Raw genomic sequence first — 18472 nt, forward strand, 5'->3', positions numbered from 1 at the left:
TTTTTTCAAACCAAATAAATCAAGTTTATATGTAAACATCTTCAAATGTGGCGATTAAGTGGGGATAAACATCCACAATAACAGAAGTGAAAGACTATCTGTCTCCGCCATAGCACTCAGCTTTATGCACCAGTACAGGTGTAGTGTCTCTCGCTCTCCCTCCCTCTTTCCTGGGTGTGTTAGTGATGAGCTCCACCCGAACAGCAGCCGCAGCAGTGAAAGTCCCGGGAGCCACAGGCAGAGAAGGAGGCGACTGAGAAATGTAGCCAGGCAGGTCAAGCCAGAGGCCAGGAACACATAGCTCTCTCTCTCTCTCTCTCTCTCTCTCTCTCTCTCTCTCTCTCTCTCTCTCTCTCTCTCTCAGGAGGAGCCTGTCTGTGGGCGTGTGCAACTCTGTCACTCTGGACTTGTCGAAACGGTGCAGTATTGCTTTTCCCTCAGCTCTATGCATGGAATACCTGTCTCTCTCTCTCTCTCTCTCTCTCTCTTTATCTCTTTTTTGTCTGTCTCGCTCAGCCTCCATCCGGAGGAAGGAATTCTAACACAGGCCTGTTGCTTGCAGGGGAACTTTTTTTCTTTCTTTGCTCTTCCTCTCTCTCACTCATTCAGCAAGTGGGAGCACCGAGTGTGTTTGTGAGTATCTGGTTTGGACTGATAAGGACAGTAAGGGGGAGACATGCTGAGAAACGGCCCAGCTGGATCGGTCACCACCACGACCTCTCCGGATCAGAGGAGTGAGGTAAGAGGGACACTCAGTTCTGTCTCTAAAAGTCATCCAGAAGACAATGGACAGGATGTTTTTCACTGGACCCCTGGTGGGATTGTGGTTGTACACAAATGCACGTAGGCTGTAATTTTCTAGTCAGTGGTATTCTTTTCATTTCAGTTCAGTTCAATTCAGGGTGCTTTATTTGCAATACAAATGTTAGAGCTTGAGTTACAGTTTGAGAGATGGATATAAACATGCATGATTTGTTGAGCACTCACATTGCTGGTTTATAGTGCAGTTATTAATATTAACATTATATATTTAAAGGGCATGCTGGCTAAAATGAAAAAAAAAAATCACGTTGGAAACATGCCTCCTCAACTTTTAGTGCTGCATCTGCCTCTAAAGTGAGAGTTTCTAGTTTAAAGACTAGGAAAACCCTCCTCTGATGATGTATCTTGAAGGTAGGAGGAGCTTTTGAAGCACTTTGGTTTGAATACTCTAGGACAGACTGTGTTTTTTCACTTTTTTCCCCAAAACAGTCTCTAAAGTGAGATTTTCTCTCCTAAAAATGTATTTTGAAGGTGGGAGAAAACCTTTTTTAATGATTTCATTTTTTCTGCTACCTGGCTAATGCAGAAGGAAGTCATTACGACTATCTGTATATGTGAGCCTCTACATCATCAGTAGATGTTTTACTGCAGTAGGCACGAAATATTAATCATCTTTTTATCGTCTACATTATTAACTGTTTTAGTTTTAAGTGGGAAAATTTAACCTAATAACACAGAGTCTGTGAACCACCTATAGATGAGCTTGACCAATCAGAAACAGTCCATGCACTGTGTACATAAATACACAATTGACTAGCGATCTGGTGCGTTAACTTGCTATGTTCAAACCTCAAGACAACTAAAACATCATGACAATGAATGCAATTTAATTCGCAATCACAATATTAGTCTGCTCAAATTGTTCAGCCCTAACCCCCATGGTTGTGGATATATTTGCCTAATGCATGCTGGGTATTGTAGTGAGAAAACACTGAAGAACAAAAACTTGTAAAGAATAAAAAAATTGTAAAGTCTGTCAACCTGATGAGCCTGAGTGGGACAGTTCTGCACTATAGAGAATTACATAACATGACAAAATATTAAATGCTAGTTTTAGGAATGGCCTTTTAGGCGTAACATTACTATAATAACAAATTTAAATGGGAGATTCCACAATTAAGATGCCATTGAGGCCTTGTAATTCTTAATATTTCGACTTTATTTGATTTGATTTTAATTAATTAATTAATTAATTAATTTTATTTACTACTTTAAAAAATTACCCATCTCAGGAACAGTATCTCATGGTTTCTCTGATGACAGTGGATTAAAGGAATAACAGTGTTGCGCAAATACACAAATTGTGGTTAACCAGCATCCATGCTGATGGCATGAGGACACTAAGGACATTCTGATGATATTAAATTGGTATACAATAGAATTTATTCTCGATTTTTAATTATCTAGGTGACTGCCAGTCAGTACAACAAAAAACACTGGGAATGAAGAAACATGTTGAGAAATGTGCTTTTCTTCCTTCCATAGTCTTCAAGAAATTTGTATGAAACAAATTTCTGGAATATTTCACAGATTTCGTGTAGGCATCTCATAAGGGTGAATGTTTTCAGGTAACAGGGTTGAGTAATGTTAAGGCACAGTACTAAAATGTACGTTTTAATAACCTGTAATGGATGACTCATGAAAACGAGTGTTTCAAGTATGAGATGTTAAATAGATTCAAACACAAATAAAACAAAAGTGATAAGATTTCTGAAGTATTGTAATGATTAGATTCTTAGGTAAAGTGGAGTTATAGTGGGCTGGAAAGGACACATGTTTTTTAAAAGTCTGTATACAGGTGTTCATAATGTTTTAAGGTGTTTGAAACATAAACATAAGTTGTTGTGAAGGACACTTGAAGTTGAAGTTGAACTTTGTCATTTCTCATTACATACAGTTACAGCACACAGTGGAAATAAAATGATGTTCTCCAGACCTTTTGCATAGACGGTGCACATTAAATATACTAGGACATCAACATTTAGTGCAATTTAAGCAAGACGGTGAAAGACAAACACACACATACAATAATGTAACATGTAAAATGTAAAGTATATTGTAAAGTGACTGTGCAATCTGTAAAATGGGACATTTACGTAGAAGTTAAGGTAAAGTGACCATGTGTTTGTAAACATTCACAGTAAGAAATATTTAATATGTAAAGCATAAACAAAAAAACTTGTGTTTAAAATGTATTTTACCTTTATTTTGCATACATATTGGTAAATGTAATAGCATGGATAAAAATAGCACTGCTTTCATGGAATTACCCAAATTATTTGGCAACTGCTGTGAAACAGATATGCAAATTTTGTAGTCATGTGAGTGGGCAATGGAAAGATTTGCCCACATATTGGCCTTTAGGATTGAGGAGGTTAAAATTAGGCTTATTGTTCCTGTTATTATTCTTAAGGCTCATTTTTCAGTAACTACTGCAAATGATTCACCAACTACTGTAAAACTAAAATGTAGTTATGAATGAGAAATTAAAAAGTTTAAGTAGTTGAATTAAGGCCACAATTCAGTGCTATAAAAGTGTGCTGTGCTAATTAGCCCTGATGTTTTTTGTCAAAGGTTAACTTTGCTCACTGCTCATTCTTCCCTATTTTCTGGTTTCACCAAGGCATTTAAAACATGTAAACAGCAGCCAGCTCCCCCTCTCCCACTCATTCAGTCTCCTCCCAGGCCCAACGCTGTCCCGACCTGTGAACGATGGGGTTTATTCGTCGACTTGTCCATCAGTTTGGCCATTTCCCCCCCTTTTTGTCTTCCTAAAGGCTCTTTTCTCACCGCTCTGGCCACCTTGTCCATCACTTGTGCTGTGAGCTACGTTTTAATAGCCTATGCCCATCACAGCTAATCATCCTCAGCGTCCCTACGCAAGCTCAGGGATATCTTTAGCATGAAGGGGGTGTAATAAGAGCTGCCTGTGTAAGGGCCAGAGCCATGTCATGTTTATTTTATCAGCGCCTGGCATTGAATTGAGTCCAGCCTCAGTCAGCTGCCACTGAAAGCTCTTCTTGTGGCTAATCTGCACACAGCCTCAGTTTGGCCTCATAAAAGTCATCCAAAAGACGATGGACAACAGCTTTTTATGACTACACTGTACATAAATGTATAAAGATAACAATTATGCTTTATGATTCTTTAGTAAATCATTCAGTGTATCGTGAAATCTGAAATTTCGCCACAAGTCAGTTACGTTTTGTTATTTTTAGGGACGCATCAATACTGATGCTGGTATTGGTGCTGGCCTGATGCTGTGGTCATTTACTCATACTTGTACTCTTATTAAAATTCACCTACACCTGATTCACCTATATTGATACTGTGGAACGTAAGTGGAGCGTACACTGCCACATTAATGAACAAATAACTCAAGCTGGCAGTGAATGGGGGTCCACTGCCAAAGAGGAATGTTACTGACTCTGTGGAGGTCAGACACTGCGTTGCTGGTCATTGTAAACATTCTGCCTTGGCAGTGTCATTTTAGCCCGTTTTGAACACAACCCCAACTGCTACCTAATAGAGTTGGAGACATGTCGGGTAGCAGAACAGAGGCAAAAAAGTTGACTTTTCCTTTGAAAGTTTGACTGAGTGGAATTAGAATACAGCTGCCTGTAGAGGCTACATTTCATATAATTTGGATGAAGCATTTTCATACAGCATGGGTATGTAGATCGCAGGCTTTGTCTGTACATGATGGTCTGTTCAAAGTTACAGTGTGAGTCATCAAAGAACAGGCTTTCTAAAATCACACAGTGTATGTCTACAGCTCAACCAGCCAAATCAAATACTTCAACAAGACATAAATTTCACAAGAGAGCTCCTCGGCTCCTTTAGTCTTGGTTGTGGTTCCTGCTCTCAACATTCATTCATTCATTAATTCATCATCTTAACCGCTTTATCCCCTGGGTTGCGCCAGGAGCTGGAGCGTATCCCAGCGCCTATTGAGCGGAAACACCCTGGACAGGTTGCCAGCCCGTCACAGGGCTGGGGAATGGAACCCAGGCCCAATTTTGGAAACTCGTCTTTTTCTTTGACTGTAAAGTTATTAAAATCGATCCTGAAAGCCAAGATGCATTGCTGTGTGTTACATCCCTGTGTCTTCCAGTACACTGCGCTTCCCTTGCCAAGAAGTGGCTGTACTTTGTAAAGTTGTATGTAAAATAGTCCTAGCCTGAAGGACACTGATAAGGACCATTTGTTTGTCCTGTGCCTGGAAAAAACTCATGTTGTTTGTAAATCATATTCACTACAGTAAGCCTACTATGCACATGAAACCCCACTATATTTGCATAATATATGGAATTTGTATGTTCAGTAAGATGAAACATAACAGTCTAAAGGGAGTCAGCCTATTGCATTTGACTTTCCCCAATAACATTTTGCACCTTAAATGAGTGTCAGACTCAACAGAGTGATTTATCTAAAAAGCACAGCTCGGTGCTGTAAAGCTGGTATGATAATTAGGCTTGTTGTGTCTTCTTTTATCAAAGCTCAGGCTTCCTCATTGCTCATGCTTCCCCAACTTCCTGTTTCACTGGGCATCTGAAACATGTAAACAATGGCCCGACTCCAAATACCCGAGTCTTCACTCACTTTCTCATTTTCAGATAACCTGGGGCTAAACCTGTTCTGTTTTTAAAATGTGCAGCTTTTCTTAATAAACTATTTGATTTTATATTATAAAGCTCCAGTTCTAAAATCTTATTGGCTGAATCATTCAAAGCTGTTGTACAGCACTGTGCAAATTTAGCCCTCATCCTTTATTTATTTCATTTCCAGCCAAAATGGCCATTGAGTACAAGTAATAAACTTTTAGCACCAGGAAAAAAAAGCAGAAAACATATTTAACAGCCTCAATAAGTAAATATATCTGATTTTTTTCAGTGTTTATTTAGTGCGTCCTCTCTTAGAACAGCTTCCATTCTTTTCAACAGACTCGATCTTAGTTTTTTAAAGAAATCAGCAGGGATATTTTTTACACCCCCAAAGTTCAGTCTTATAAGTTGGTTGTTTATGCTGCTTCTCACAATCTAAGTAAATAATCACATTCAGTGATGTTGTGGTCTGGACTCTCGGGGTGGTCATGTCATTGACCAGCAGCCCTTTTGTTTGATTTGCACATGTTCTTCTTCTTTTTAACTTGCATTCTTTTCCTGATGCTACACATCTTTTCAGATTTATCTAATCTGCTCTGAAATATCTCATGAAAATGAATGTACTCAATGGCAGTTTTGGCTGGAAATGAAATAAAGGGTGGTCAGCACTGTGTTTTATTGTGTTGTATTTTGTTGCCATTTTATTAAAGCTTTAAGCCACTCAGTGCTGCTCATTACAGCGATTTACCACAGTTGGGGGAGGTTTAGTAAAATCAAGAAAAAACCCTTACTCAGTGTACAATCACAGTAATGTATGACCTCAAGTTTTGAGGTCTTATTGCTTTTACAAAATGGCTTGTTGCTTATTGTGAAACTCTTATGTAAGACGTTTTGTGGTTTTCGATTGTGTTGTCAGTATTCTTCAATAGTGACTGCTGAAATAAACCAATGGGTGTTCTAAACGCAGTAAAATATTCACTATCATTACTAAATCCACTGATGACAGAATGGACACTGCCAAGATAGTGAACTCATGGAGCTTCTAGGAAAGTGTTGTTCTTATGAATATGGAATTCCAAGGTGGTTTGTTGCTAAAATGCTCCAGACCATAATGAGGCTGTGGATTCACTGGAACGTCAAAGATTTAGATCAAAATCTTTGCAAATCACTCTGAATTGAGCTAAACTGAGTAAATGTTATCTACGCTCGAGGTTGTTCATTCCTGAGCACTTTAACAATTATGGTTAAGATAGCAGAAAAGCAAGAAATGAGAGAAAGACTCTCATCTCAACATGAAGAATGTACACGTATAAAGACGTTTAACCAACAACGGAAGCAATTAACAGATGTTTAAACTGGCCTACAGAATGAATTTGCCTTCGTTTGTTTCTGATTCATTATCCTCTCTGATTTTTTGCCTTTGTTTCGTGTGCTTATGTTTCAGAGGGAAATCAGGCGGCTCAGGCTGACTCTGCGTCCTGAGGACCCTACTGGCCAGAAAGACCCAGTGAAGAGCACGCCACGCTCCGTAGGTGTCTTGTTCTGTTTTTGATCCTTTGCTACAGTCTGCACAGCTAAAACACCATCACATTCCTCCTTCACTTAGATCATAACATAACAAAATTCCCATGCACTGCACTGATGAATCCTGTTCTGTGTGATTAGATTACAGTTTCGCATTCAGTTCATCTGCATTGACTCTGTGCGGGTTGTCAGTATCAGTATCGACTAGACTATTAATTGAGTAATCACAGTTTTAGAAACAGGCCAAACAGTAAAAATTAACTTGACAATAACAGCCCTAAGGCTGGCCAAATGAAGTATACTATATCAAAAATAAAAAAAACAACAATAAACTATGCTGCTCTGGGCTGAATGGGTGAATATAAAAGCATTGGTTTTCATGAAATCACAAAAACAATGAATTCACATGGCACATCTGGGAGCTTTAGCACTGTTTACATACTACACCAAATGTTTTATTTAAATGTTTTATTTGATTTTCCATGATTCCTTTACTTTTTGCTTCATTTTGCACAACTGTTGTCAATAAGAGAAACGTTTCTCAGTGTCTCAGTTAAAGAAATCATATGATACAGTGCAGCAGACCCATGTGTACTCAAGTGCCTGCGAATCCAAAAAGAATGACGTAGCCACAGAGATTTAGTGTCTTACCTTTGCAATTATGGGTGTGGTTTACACAAACACACTGAAGGACTGTTGTCTGAATGGCGTATTCTGTGTATATTACTTTCAAGGAATAGCTCACTTTAAGAAGCTCACATTTCTATTAATGAGAAGTGATGAGCCACAGATTGCTATTATGCAAATAGGGTCATGCTAATTAGTGGTGCCTAGCTTGTATACATCACTGTCTAATTAGCATGTTGAAAAATTTGTTCAGTCAAATTTCTTTAAAGTCAGAAAATGATGAAGCAATCTGGCTGAACTCTTTTGTCACTGACTTACTTACATAAGCAGCATGGACCATGACCCCATACTGACAGACAAACACACAGAGGGGACACAGCTGCCATGTTCAAGTAACCACTGGCCACATATTTTGCAGGCTAACGTTTGTTTCGGGGCAGCGTTAGGCTTAATGAAATAAGACTAATGAAGAGTGGACTAAATAAGGTGATAAACTAATCACTACTTGATTAGAAGTATTAAGGCCAATACGTAGTTATTCATTTAGGAGACATTTCTGAGGAAACAAAAGGAATCCAAAACTGAACTAGAAGACATGGCCAAAAAAGTCCCCATCACATCAACGGCACTCTTCATCTTCGATAAAGAGAGAGGAGAAAATCAAGCTCTACTCTTCCTTCAGACCTGAAAAAGGTGTTTCTGTCCATTCTTCCACTGAGAGAAGACAACTCAACGCTATGAGTCTGAATGGATGTGTGGCTGTCAAGAAGCCCTCATTGAAAAAAGAAAAAGAAGAAGAACATTTGAAAATTTGCTGGTGTTCTCAGAACGATGGACTGACCACCCCAGTGTCCAGACCTCAACATCACTGAATGTGTTTGGGATTACTTGAATCACTAAAAGCATAAAGTGCAACCAACATCTAAGACTGAACTTTGGAGGGAAAAAACATCCTTGCAGATTTCTTTGAAAAACTGAAAGCTAGTCAAAGAATTGAATTTGTAATGAAAGTAAAGAGGAGACGCACTAAATTCTGAAGATTTTGAGGTAGTATTTAATTCTTGGGGCTTCTGTGTTAGTTGTTGTTAAATATGTTTTCAAAAAACATATTACTTAATATTACATAGTACTTAATGACCATTAATCACATAAATGAGGGGCTGTCTCTGACTGGGGCAGTTGTGGGCTGGAGGTTAGGGAACCAGCCCTGTGACTGAAAGGTTGTCAGTTCAATCCCCTCAGCTGACAGTCCATGACTGAAGTGCCCTTGAGCAGGGCACCTAACCCCTAATTTCTATTGGAAAGGGCTGCCCACCCGCTCACTGCCCCCTAGTGTGTGTGTTTGCTAGTGTGCATGTATGTGGGTGTTTCACTGCACTGATGGGTTAAATGAGGGGGTCTCATTCCACAGCTGGCCAAATGATTCTAAATTTTGGTCAGTACTTTTTTTCCATGTGTTCTCGCCTGATTTCCTCACGTACACTCTTAAAGATTGATATATGGTTCTGTATAGAACCCTTTTTGAAAAGGGTTCTATATAGTGCCAAAAAGGGTCCATTCATCATAACAAGGTTGATATCATAACAATGGAAGAACATTTTATGGTGCTATACAGAAACAAGTTTCATGTATAAAAGCGTCTACAGCACATGTTCCATCAACCTGAAGAACCATTTCAAGATACAAAGAACCCTTTAATCGTGCAAAGGGTTCTTGAGGTGTTCCTGGTTCTATATAGAACCATTTTCCCTTGAAGAACCATCTTTTTAATAGTGCAGTTATTTGGCACTCAGACCTGAGCTGGCTGTTTAACTAAGGTGGTAGAACCATTTTGTGAGCTTGTTTACAGATCAGTCTGTGACACATGAGTCTGTGTGCTTGAAAGGACGTGGCATGGCACCTTAAAAGGAGAGATAGTGATTATAACACAGTGGACAGCCATGTCCATTTATGTGGCTCAACAAATATTGAGTGCATTGTGTGGAGCAGATGTCCCCAAGATGAAGGAAACATCTTGATGTTCTGGGAACATTACCAACTATGACGAACAAAGCATTTCCCCCCAAAACTGTTGAAAATGCAAAAAAGAAACCAGAGATATACTTTTGGTTCCTGAGGTTATTGATTCAGTCGATAATGCTGATGTCAAATAGCCACTAAATTACATCATGCTAATTAGTAATATTTAGTTAATAATGATTATGTGACTAACAAAGAATAAAAGCAAACTGCCACTAATTAACATTATGAAAATGATGGCACACTGTAAAAAATGAGAAGTCAGCTCAACTCAAAATGATACAGTAACTGATTACATGGCTTTTCTTCAGTTGACTCAACTTGAGGACACACAACTCAAATTTCTTAGTTGAGTCAAAAGTTCTCAGTGCTTTTAGTTCTGCATCTTGTTTTTTTAATACTCAACTTCCTCACCAGCCAAGAATCTCTCCATCACACCATCCTGCGAGACATTGAGTACACACTCATGGATGGCTATGGCATCGCTGGGGCTCAAACTCACAACCTCCTGTTGGGTAGACGGCTCAGTCTGCTGCACCACTCAGGAACACATGAAGAAACTCAGATTTTTGTCTACAAATGTTTAATACACTGGAGAAAATATTTGTTGTTTTGACTTTGAAGTGTGGGTGGCAGTTTATCTAACCGAGATGCAGATCTAAAAACAGCTTGGAGAATTTTTGACTCAAATAAGACCTTTGAGTTGTGTGAACTCTGCCGTCCTCAAGTTGACTCAATTCAAGAAAAGCCGTGTAATCAGTTACTAAATCAGCTGACCTCTCATTTTTCACAGTGCACGATATTTGTTGGTGTTCAGTTGAAAATGCTAATGCTGCTAACAGCGAATGAAAACAAATGCGTGCTAATTAGTATTTTGTGAGTTTGTACTGTTTACTTATGGTGGTAGTATGAGGGGAGACTGGCTGAAGAGGAGGACAGAGGTTTGAGAACTTGGGCTGGGTGGCTTCTGCTTAGAGCTAGAATGCCTCGTCTTTTGGACGGTGATGGGACTGAGGAGCAGAGAGGAGTTGGGGTGGTGGTGGAAATTGCTTTGTCACAGAAAACAGAAGATGGAGATGAGGATTTATAGGGCGTTAGACTGGAAGAGGGGGGTTTCAGGCATGGTCCCCGTAAAGTTTACTTATTCCATAACTCCATTGTGTGATGGCATCATAGTCTCTATCTATGCTATCTGGCTGCTGCCATCCATTCATTGTTAGCAACATCAAGAAGACGTCTCCGCACACTTAAAGTCTGATATCTATTGTATGTTAAGCTGGCTACAACTGTTGAGATTTCCATTTTGTTCTGATTGAAACAAATGAATTGAAACAAATTGAGACGTTGCCCGCTCTGCGCACCATGACCAAAAGTCCTTATAGGAAAGTCTTTTAAGCCAACAGGCATCTTTGTAACGCCACCAGGCAATTATTTCAAGACCAGGCTTCTGTCTCTTTGAATAGGGAGACACCAAAATGCTCAAAAGTAACAGACTAATTACCATTTGAGATCACCAGTACAATCTTACCAAACCTCATAAATAGTTTGTAGTATTTGACACAATAACGGACAAAAAAATTTAATTTTTAGGTTGTTCTGACTGCTTGAGCAGATCTACTTAATTGTTCTACACAAGCTTGCCTTGCTTATTCTACAATACCATCGGTTCTTCTCTGCTCACAGCGTAACCTCCGAACTGATGGACTCTTTTTCTTGAAGGGTGGAGCTACATGCAGACACCTTGTTGAGCATTGCGAGCTTTCCTATTCATATTTAAACCAGTGACCAGTCTCCTCATTTATAATGTCTCTGCCATGACAGAGCCTTTTGGACTGGATGAAAAAAGAGGTTGTGAAGTTGCATTGCTTCTTTAAAAAAGTTATTCAAGAGCTTTCTTTAACAAGATATCTGTTCTCTAAACCATATTGCTCTGTTTCATGAGGGTCTGTTTTTCTTGTAGCCCTGTTCTGAAAGTCATCTGACGCCTACAGGTCACACTACAACCACAGTCTCAAGTTGGGCACTTTGAATGTCAGTCAAAACTGCCCTGTCCTTTCATACCAGGCAGTTTCTGGCCATATTAAGGGACAAAATGCATCAGATTCTCCGATGACAGGCAGAAGAGTCTGGTTTGCAGGGCTAGATTAACGCAGCAACATTTATAATCATTCATACATGGAAACACCCCACCAACACAGCAATACACACATTTGTTTGTGTGTGTGTGTGTGTGTGTGTGTGTGTGAGAGAGAGAGAGTGAGAGTGAGAGAGTGTGAGCTGTCCTCTCTGTACCTTGGCCTGACAAGTATTCGCCAAACCCACTCCACACCTCTCTGCCATCAAAGTTCAGCTGATAGTCGCTTAGTGTTTGTGCCATGGTTCTGATAGGCAGTGCTTATTATGGGACAGTATGCGTGTTTCACTGGGCGGATGCTTCAGGGAAAGAGGTCAGCAGACTGTACGGACAGACGGCATGCTCTACAGCAGGGTAGCAGCTATTGAATGAGGCCTTGTCCACAAAGACAAATTGGTATATGTCAAAAATATGCCGCTTGCTGTTTATGTCAGTGAGATGAATGTGTTGATGGACACCACGTGGTATTATGTAAAAATTACATTCCACCGTCCATTAAAAAGTATCCCTGAAGCTGAACTTTCGACGCTACGCTGATGTAACCATGTGTCAGCCAGTAGGAAACTGTCTGGGTTTTCAGTCACACTGATGATGTGCAAGATGGAGAAGAAACAAATGCTGCTATCAGCTCACAGTCAAACCATCTAAAAAGATTTCTAAGAACAACTCAAAGCTTTTTGCTTCCTTCTACAAGGAATCATCAGTATTTGAGTTTCTTGTTTCGCACAGTGATCACATGATAAATGCCTACAAACATACCTTAAACAAATCAGCAGTGCATGTCTGTGCATTTTTTAATGTACACAAAAATTTCCTTGTGAAAATAGCCTGAGGCTGATGTGAGTAGCACATTCATGAAGAAAAGCCAGGAAGCTATAATGAGCTGCTCACTGTCCACGGCATAAACTACACAATCAAATAGGAACAGAAGATTTATTAAGCTACAGTTTTTAAGATAATGAAATTTGACTTGTTTTTGAGAATCTTGTCATTGCATTAAGGCCAATCAAATCATTATGTTCTCTGCTAAGCTCCAGTTTATTTTCTCAGCCCTCCAGTCAATACTTAGCAACCGTTGCTATCCTCTTTTGCCTCAAGCCTTTTGTTCATTATCAGCATGCCAGTGTTTGAATTGAAGCTCCGGTTGCGGTCAAAAGATGTACCTGTGAGATTCTATCCAGAGTAGATGTTAATCTTCTACCTACCCAAAGCAAAAACAAAACAAAAAAAACATAAGCCCTATTTGGGTTGGATTAGGTTATCAAGGGAATATCTATTAAAAAAATACATCACATCTCCTTATTTATAAAACTCAGGAAGAGATGTACAGACAGCAATAAAATGACTATGGGTGAGTTTTTGGACTGTAATTTCTGTGAACTTGGATCCTTGAGTCACACGTGGTCATATGATCACACTCTTTGTTTGATCAAGTTGATGATATTGGTCATAAAGTAATGCTTTGATGATATTTTGTAGCTATATGTGAAAATAAAATGCTTAATACATACCTGTTGGCATAGCTGCCCCCTATAATTAGCCTGTGACATCTCACTTCTGTGAAAGACTTTAGTTTAGTTTAGTTTATCCTATGGCAAAAACGTAATATCACAATGCTTCAAGGAGTTTCTACAATACACAATGTCACAATGTTTCTATTTTTCTGACATCTGACAAGTTAGAACAGACAAAGTAGTGCCACCTTAAAACTATCAAAAAGCATGAATACAGTGGTTTGTATTCAACATTTCATATATTCTACTACACAATATGCCGAGAAAGAACATTGTGACATATCTTGACTTCATTTATCACAATAATGATAAATATTGTCATTTTGCCCAGCCGTAGTTGCAGGTCTCCCAAAGCATCCACTGCACACTAGTAGACTAAATGTGGTGAGTGGCAGTTGTCAAAACCATATTTTTCCAGTGCAATGTGACCTTTGCCTAGAAAGTCCACCAAAATCACAGATTTGTGTCTGGATGGGACTGAATTTATCAGATGAGTTTGGTGAAAAACAAAAATTCAGCCTGGAAATTGGTCCAAGACCATATGAAATTATAATCCTGTCCAATTATTGTCAGTTTTCTTTAAATTTGCTTGCAATGCTAGTTATTTTACCACAAAAGATGATATGGGCTGTGCAAAATCAAATTTTAGTTTTAATGATTCGAGTCATCAAAGGTAAGACATTAATAGATCATAGTTTTTTTTATTATACTCCCTGTGGCAGTATGCTTTAGCCAAAGATGGTTATGTTTAGATTTTTAAGTCTGCTGTGTTTTGTGCATCTCAGCTTTTTGATTTTAACTTAGTTATGTTGTCTTCATTGAGCAAAAGTTGTGCCTGTGGTGAGTGGATATGTGCTTTATAGTGAAGGATGTTGCAGTGATGGTTGAGTTTATGTGAATCCAGCATTTTGGTTGATTGCTATTGTTTTTTATAATCAGATTAGGGGAAGCATTAGAGTAAGCGGAGTGATGACCATGCTGCTGTTAGGAATAGGCGGTAGCTTGATGTCATGAATTTGCGGAGCGTAATGTGTTTGAAATTGTACCTACCTGGTTGGCCTACCCACAGTTTCGCAGGCCTACATGACAATGTATTTTTGTCTACTCCACTACTGCTCTAACCCAGAGATGCTGATGTGGTTGGATTAGGGATACGCAATGTATATCATATGTAAATCATTATTTTGATATTGGCCTTTGCAACACTATCACAGAAAACTACAATATACCAAGGACATCTTTTACCTCTCACAATGTTTATTTTACTGTGTGTGCTGTAATCATCCACACCAATCTCAGTTCCAGATGAGTTTCTGTGGGTGTTTTGACAAAGCACTGATATGTGATTCAACAAATGTCAGTTATTTTGGTCAAAACGATGTGGGTCAGTGTTTAAGCATGTAGCATTATTGATTCAGTAGTGTGTTGTAATGTATGTAGCAATATAATTGCAGTGCTAGTTATTTTGTTCATGTTGTGCAGTCTTAGGTTGGATGTAGACTTCATTAACTCAGATCTGTAGCTTTCTTAAGCCTGTGAGTAAAGAGCTGCATGAAGCATGAAAATCCCTGAGGAAGAAACTGCTCAGTTCTGCTCTATTTGTAAAGAGCTGCGAGTGGAATTCGTGCAGACATCTCTTCCTGAATTCTCTGAAGTGTGACATCAGTGTTAAGTGCCCTGTTTAAAAGTTTGAAATCAATGTTTTCAATTATATGAAACCGATTCTTTTGCATATAAATGTATGAAATGATTCTTACATGCCTGTGGAGCTCCACAGGTTTCAAATCATTTCCGAATGTACATTGTATAAGTTATTAGTGCATATACAGTACTGTGCAAAAGTCAGAGACCATGCTTCCTTGATTCTTAAAGTGATTCATTTTTCAGATGTTTTGGAGTTTTTTAGATACAAGACAATCCACTTGCATAAGGAAGGGCAAAGTCAAAGGAAAATGGGTAAAATGGGACTCCTAACAAACATGCAAGACTTGGTAGACCACCAAATCTGTCCCCTTCAGATAAACAGCACTTAAATCTTTCATCTTGGGACATCTTGGTTTATGATGAGCAGAAAAGGCTGAACACATTAAATATTGAAAATGTGAAATTTAATTGTTATTTAAATGTAATTATATATTACGTGTTTTTTTCTGACACTGGAAAATAAATGAACTTTGTCTCTGACATTTTCACTTTACTGCATAATGGCAAAGAATATTCATATGGCAAATGATTCCAAATTTTTGATAGCATACTTAATCATTAAGCCTCATTTCAAGATTGTTTTCCCCTGAAACTGGTAAGCATTGCATAGAATAAGCTGCAGTTCATTCTACACGGGCACGCTGGTGCGGCTGTAGCTGTCTTAAGTGAGATTTACCCAGCAGTCCAAAAGGGAACACAAACAAAACAGTGTTTTTGAGCATATGTAGTCTACAATTATCAATGACGCACCACCAGAGTGAAACCACAGCAAGGATGAAGACAAAAGAGTCAGTGACGAAAAAATATAGGGAGGGCAAGAAAACAGGCAAGACAAGATAGCTGAGGAGCAGCAGGAGGAGTCACCTTAAAGAGCCACCTTACACTTGAAATATTCAGTTACTAGCATAACAATAACAAATTGATAGTGATCCACCACAAAATTAAAAAGGGTGTGTGGGGTAACCCAATCCCCTGTGGGAGACTGAGCCTGGACGGGCCACGTTACAGCTGCACCACTCCAACCAAAAGCTCTTCTTTCAGACGGATCTGGAACCAATCTTTTCCAGGAAACCCTCACACATCCTAAGAGAAACTGCATTAAACGAATACTGCAGTGTTTTTCTCATCTAATCTAGATGAGTTGCACCTACAGTATGAGTTGTTTACCACGGATGGTAATTTTGGCGTGTTTCTCTGAATTTTGTAAAAGAACCCGACCTGTTGACTCAAAACACACCTACAATAGAAGCCTATGGGCAGTTTCAGCACCTGCCTGCTGGCTTCTATTATAAGATCACATGTTTTGAGTCAGCAGGTTTTCCGTTCTTTTCTAAAGACTGAAAATGATTGTCCATGGTAAAGCCACAGGTGCAGAAGATTGATGGAGATTAGGCTGAAAAACGCTAAACGTATTGCTTTAATGGTCTCAGGACAGAGTGAATGGCCTGCTTATATGAACAGCGCCTGCTGCGTATGAATTGATAGAGACTGCAGTGAGTAACACGTAGACACGTGGTTTGATGTGAAATCGTTTGTTCTAGATAAACTAGGTCAGGATTGTTCCAGTGGTGGTGATAGGAACCAGACGCCTTAAAAGTTGAATGCCTTTAAAGGTTTGTGCCTGGAATGCTAATGAATATGCTGCCTGGTGCCTAAAATATTGTTTTATGATCATTTTGGGAAAAGGTTTTAGGCTAAAGTACATGTGTTGTGGTACATGTAAGCTGTTATAAGGCAATGTAGGTGGTTTTGGATGGTAAATAAAATGGGTAAGTGAACTCGGATCGTTGGATATGGTTTGTGCATGTAGACATTGTGACCCCCAGTTCCTATCGGCACCACTGTAAAGAAATCTGACTCGGTAAAGTTCCCTAGAATAGTACACTTCACTCAAACGCTCTGAATGTCTTTGTTTAGGGGTATTCTGTATTTGTTGACCCAAGAAGGATGTAAACACTTAAAGAGCCTCATTATTTGCTTAGATAAAGCAGTAAATGAATAGTTTTTTGGTGTTTATTGTATCACAATGTTGGATAAAAACACAATCAGCAAATTTCTTGAACAAAGAATATCCCTACTGGACTAAACTCTAATTGTAATTTAATCTATAGTCTAGACTTAAAGGGGAATTCCACCAATTTTCAGAATTCCTGCATAATTCAACATAGTCATTCAGAGTGGTTCGAAGTGAAATGCTCCGTTCTAGAGAAACTTATCCACGTTTTCTTTACAGTAGTGGGGATAGGAACCAGGCATCATGATGTCTGAAATGCAAATATTTTCAATATATTTAATATCTAAATCCACCAGTGAACCTATATGTGTCTTCTGAGTTTTTATATGTATGTTGGTAATGGTAAAATACAACAGCCCAAGTCTAAAGCTTATTTTGAAACTATCATAAAACACTGTCTGACATATTAGGCAATGAATTCATAACCATTTCATGTCATTTCTTTGTCCATTCATAACCTTTTCATGTCATTTAATTGTCCATGAGATGACTTTTAGAAAGATTCAGATGCCTGGTTGCCATCATCACCACTTTTAATGTCGGTGTGTTAAACGTCAAACCACTCTGAATTACTTCATTTACTTTCTAACCACTTAATCATGCAGATATTTTGAAAAACTGGTGGGATTTCCCTTTAAGGCTACTCTTGGTCTGGATGTTCAATAGTAATGGCTGTGCTGTGGTGATTAAGGTTTTTGTTTGTTTGTTTTATCTTATCTTCCTGTCTGAAGTTACATCCGGCACGTCAGAAAGGCTCCAAAGATCAAACATCTAAAGATGAGCATGTATGAAAAGCTCTACTCAAGTTTCACCAAATCACCAAAAGAAGAAAAAGACCATTTTGTTGGAAATGGCTGTGATGTTCTGGTTGACTCTTTGAAGCTCAGAATGTTTGGATTCACTCTGATGGACTGGTGCCTCTCCATTCAGAAGTCCTCCACCTGGACTGAGCCATTCATATTAGTTTCTTGTCCACCTGCTCCCAGTGGCTAATCTTCAGAGAACCATGGTGTCCAGAGCAGAGGAGCAAAAAAAACACTGCTGTCATTGTTCTCTTATCTCTATCTTATTGCTTCAAGAGCTAAGTAGTGGTTTCTGGCGGAAGCTCATTGTACAAACATTTAACCTGGAGAGTATCTTTAGAAGCTCTCTATTCACATCTAGGAATGCTGAGAGTGCTGCAAACCTTCTGATTCGCACATTCCATTTGATTATTTTTAAAGGTTCAAGAATTTCTACATAGTGTTCTAAGCCACTCAAAGATTTTTCCCCAGACCTGCATGTTCAAGCCAAGAACTCTTTAGAAAAATGTATTTTTATAGGGCCGATATCATGGGAAGATCAAAGTTTTAAAATGTATCATTCACCCCCTATACTATGAGTCAGTAACCCAAATATTAAGAAGAGCCATTTATCCTTTCATCAAAAATCAAACCACCTTGGCTGTAAATATGAAAGCGCAAACCTACTTTCCTCTGCTTTAACCTTTAGCTCATCTATAGCTGCTTTA

General features: G+C 38.8%; 1 protein-coding gene across 3 annotated transcripts in view; it reads left to right on the plus strand.

Annotated features, from left to right (window-relative positions):
* Nucleotides 1-302: 302 nt before the first annotated feature.
* Nucleotides 303-18472, plus strand: part of LOC108435653 (myocardial zonula adherens protein-like) — a 54583-nt gene continuing 36413 nt past the window's right edge. For 2 of the 3 annotated variants that reach the window (XM_017711646.2, XM_017711645.1), the window contains exons 1-2: nt 303-739; nt 6871-6954. In XM_017711646.2, the coding sequence (XP_017567135.1) occupies nt 677-739; nt 6871-6954 (147 nt within the window). In that variant the 5' untranslated portion in view covers nt 303-676. The remainder of the gene's footprint in view (nt 740-6870; nt 6955-18472) is intronic. The other variant, XM_017711644.2, reaches the window with a different exon arrangement.

This window comes from Pygocentrus nattereri, chromosome 25 (assembly GCF_015220715.1).
Source record: "Pygocentrus nattereri isolate fPygNat1 chromosome 25, fPygNat1.pri, whole genome shotgun sequence".
NCBI classification, from domain to species: Eukaryota; Metazoa; Chordata; class Actinopteri; order Characiformes; family Serrasalmidae; genus Pygocentrus; species Pygocentrus nattereri.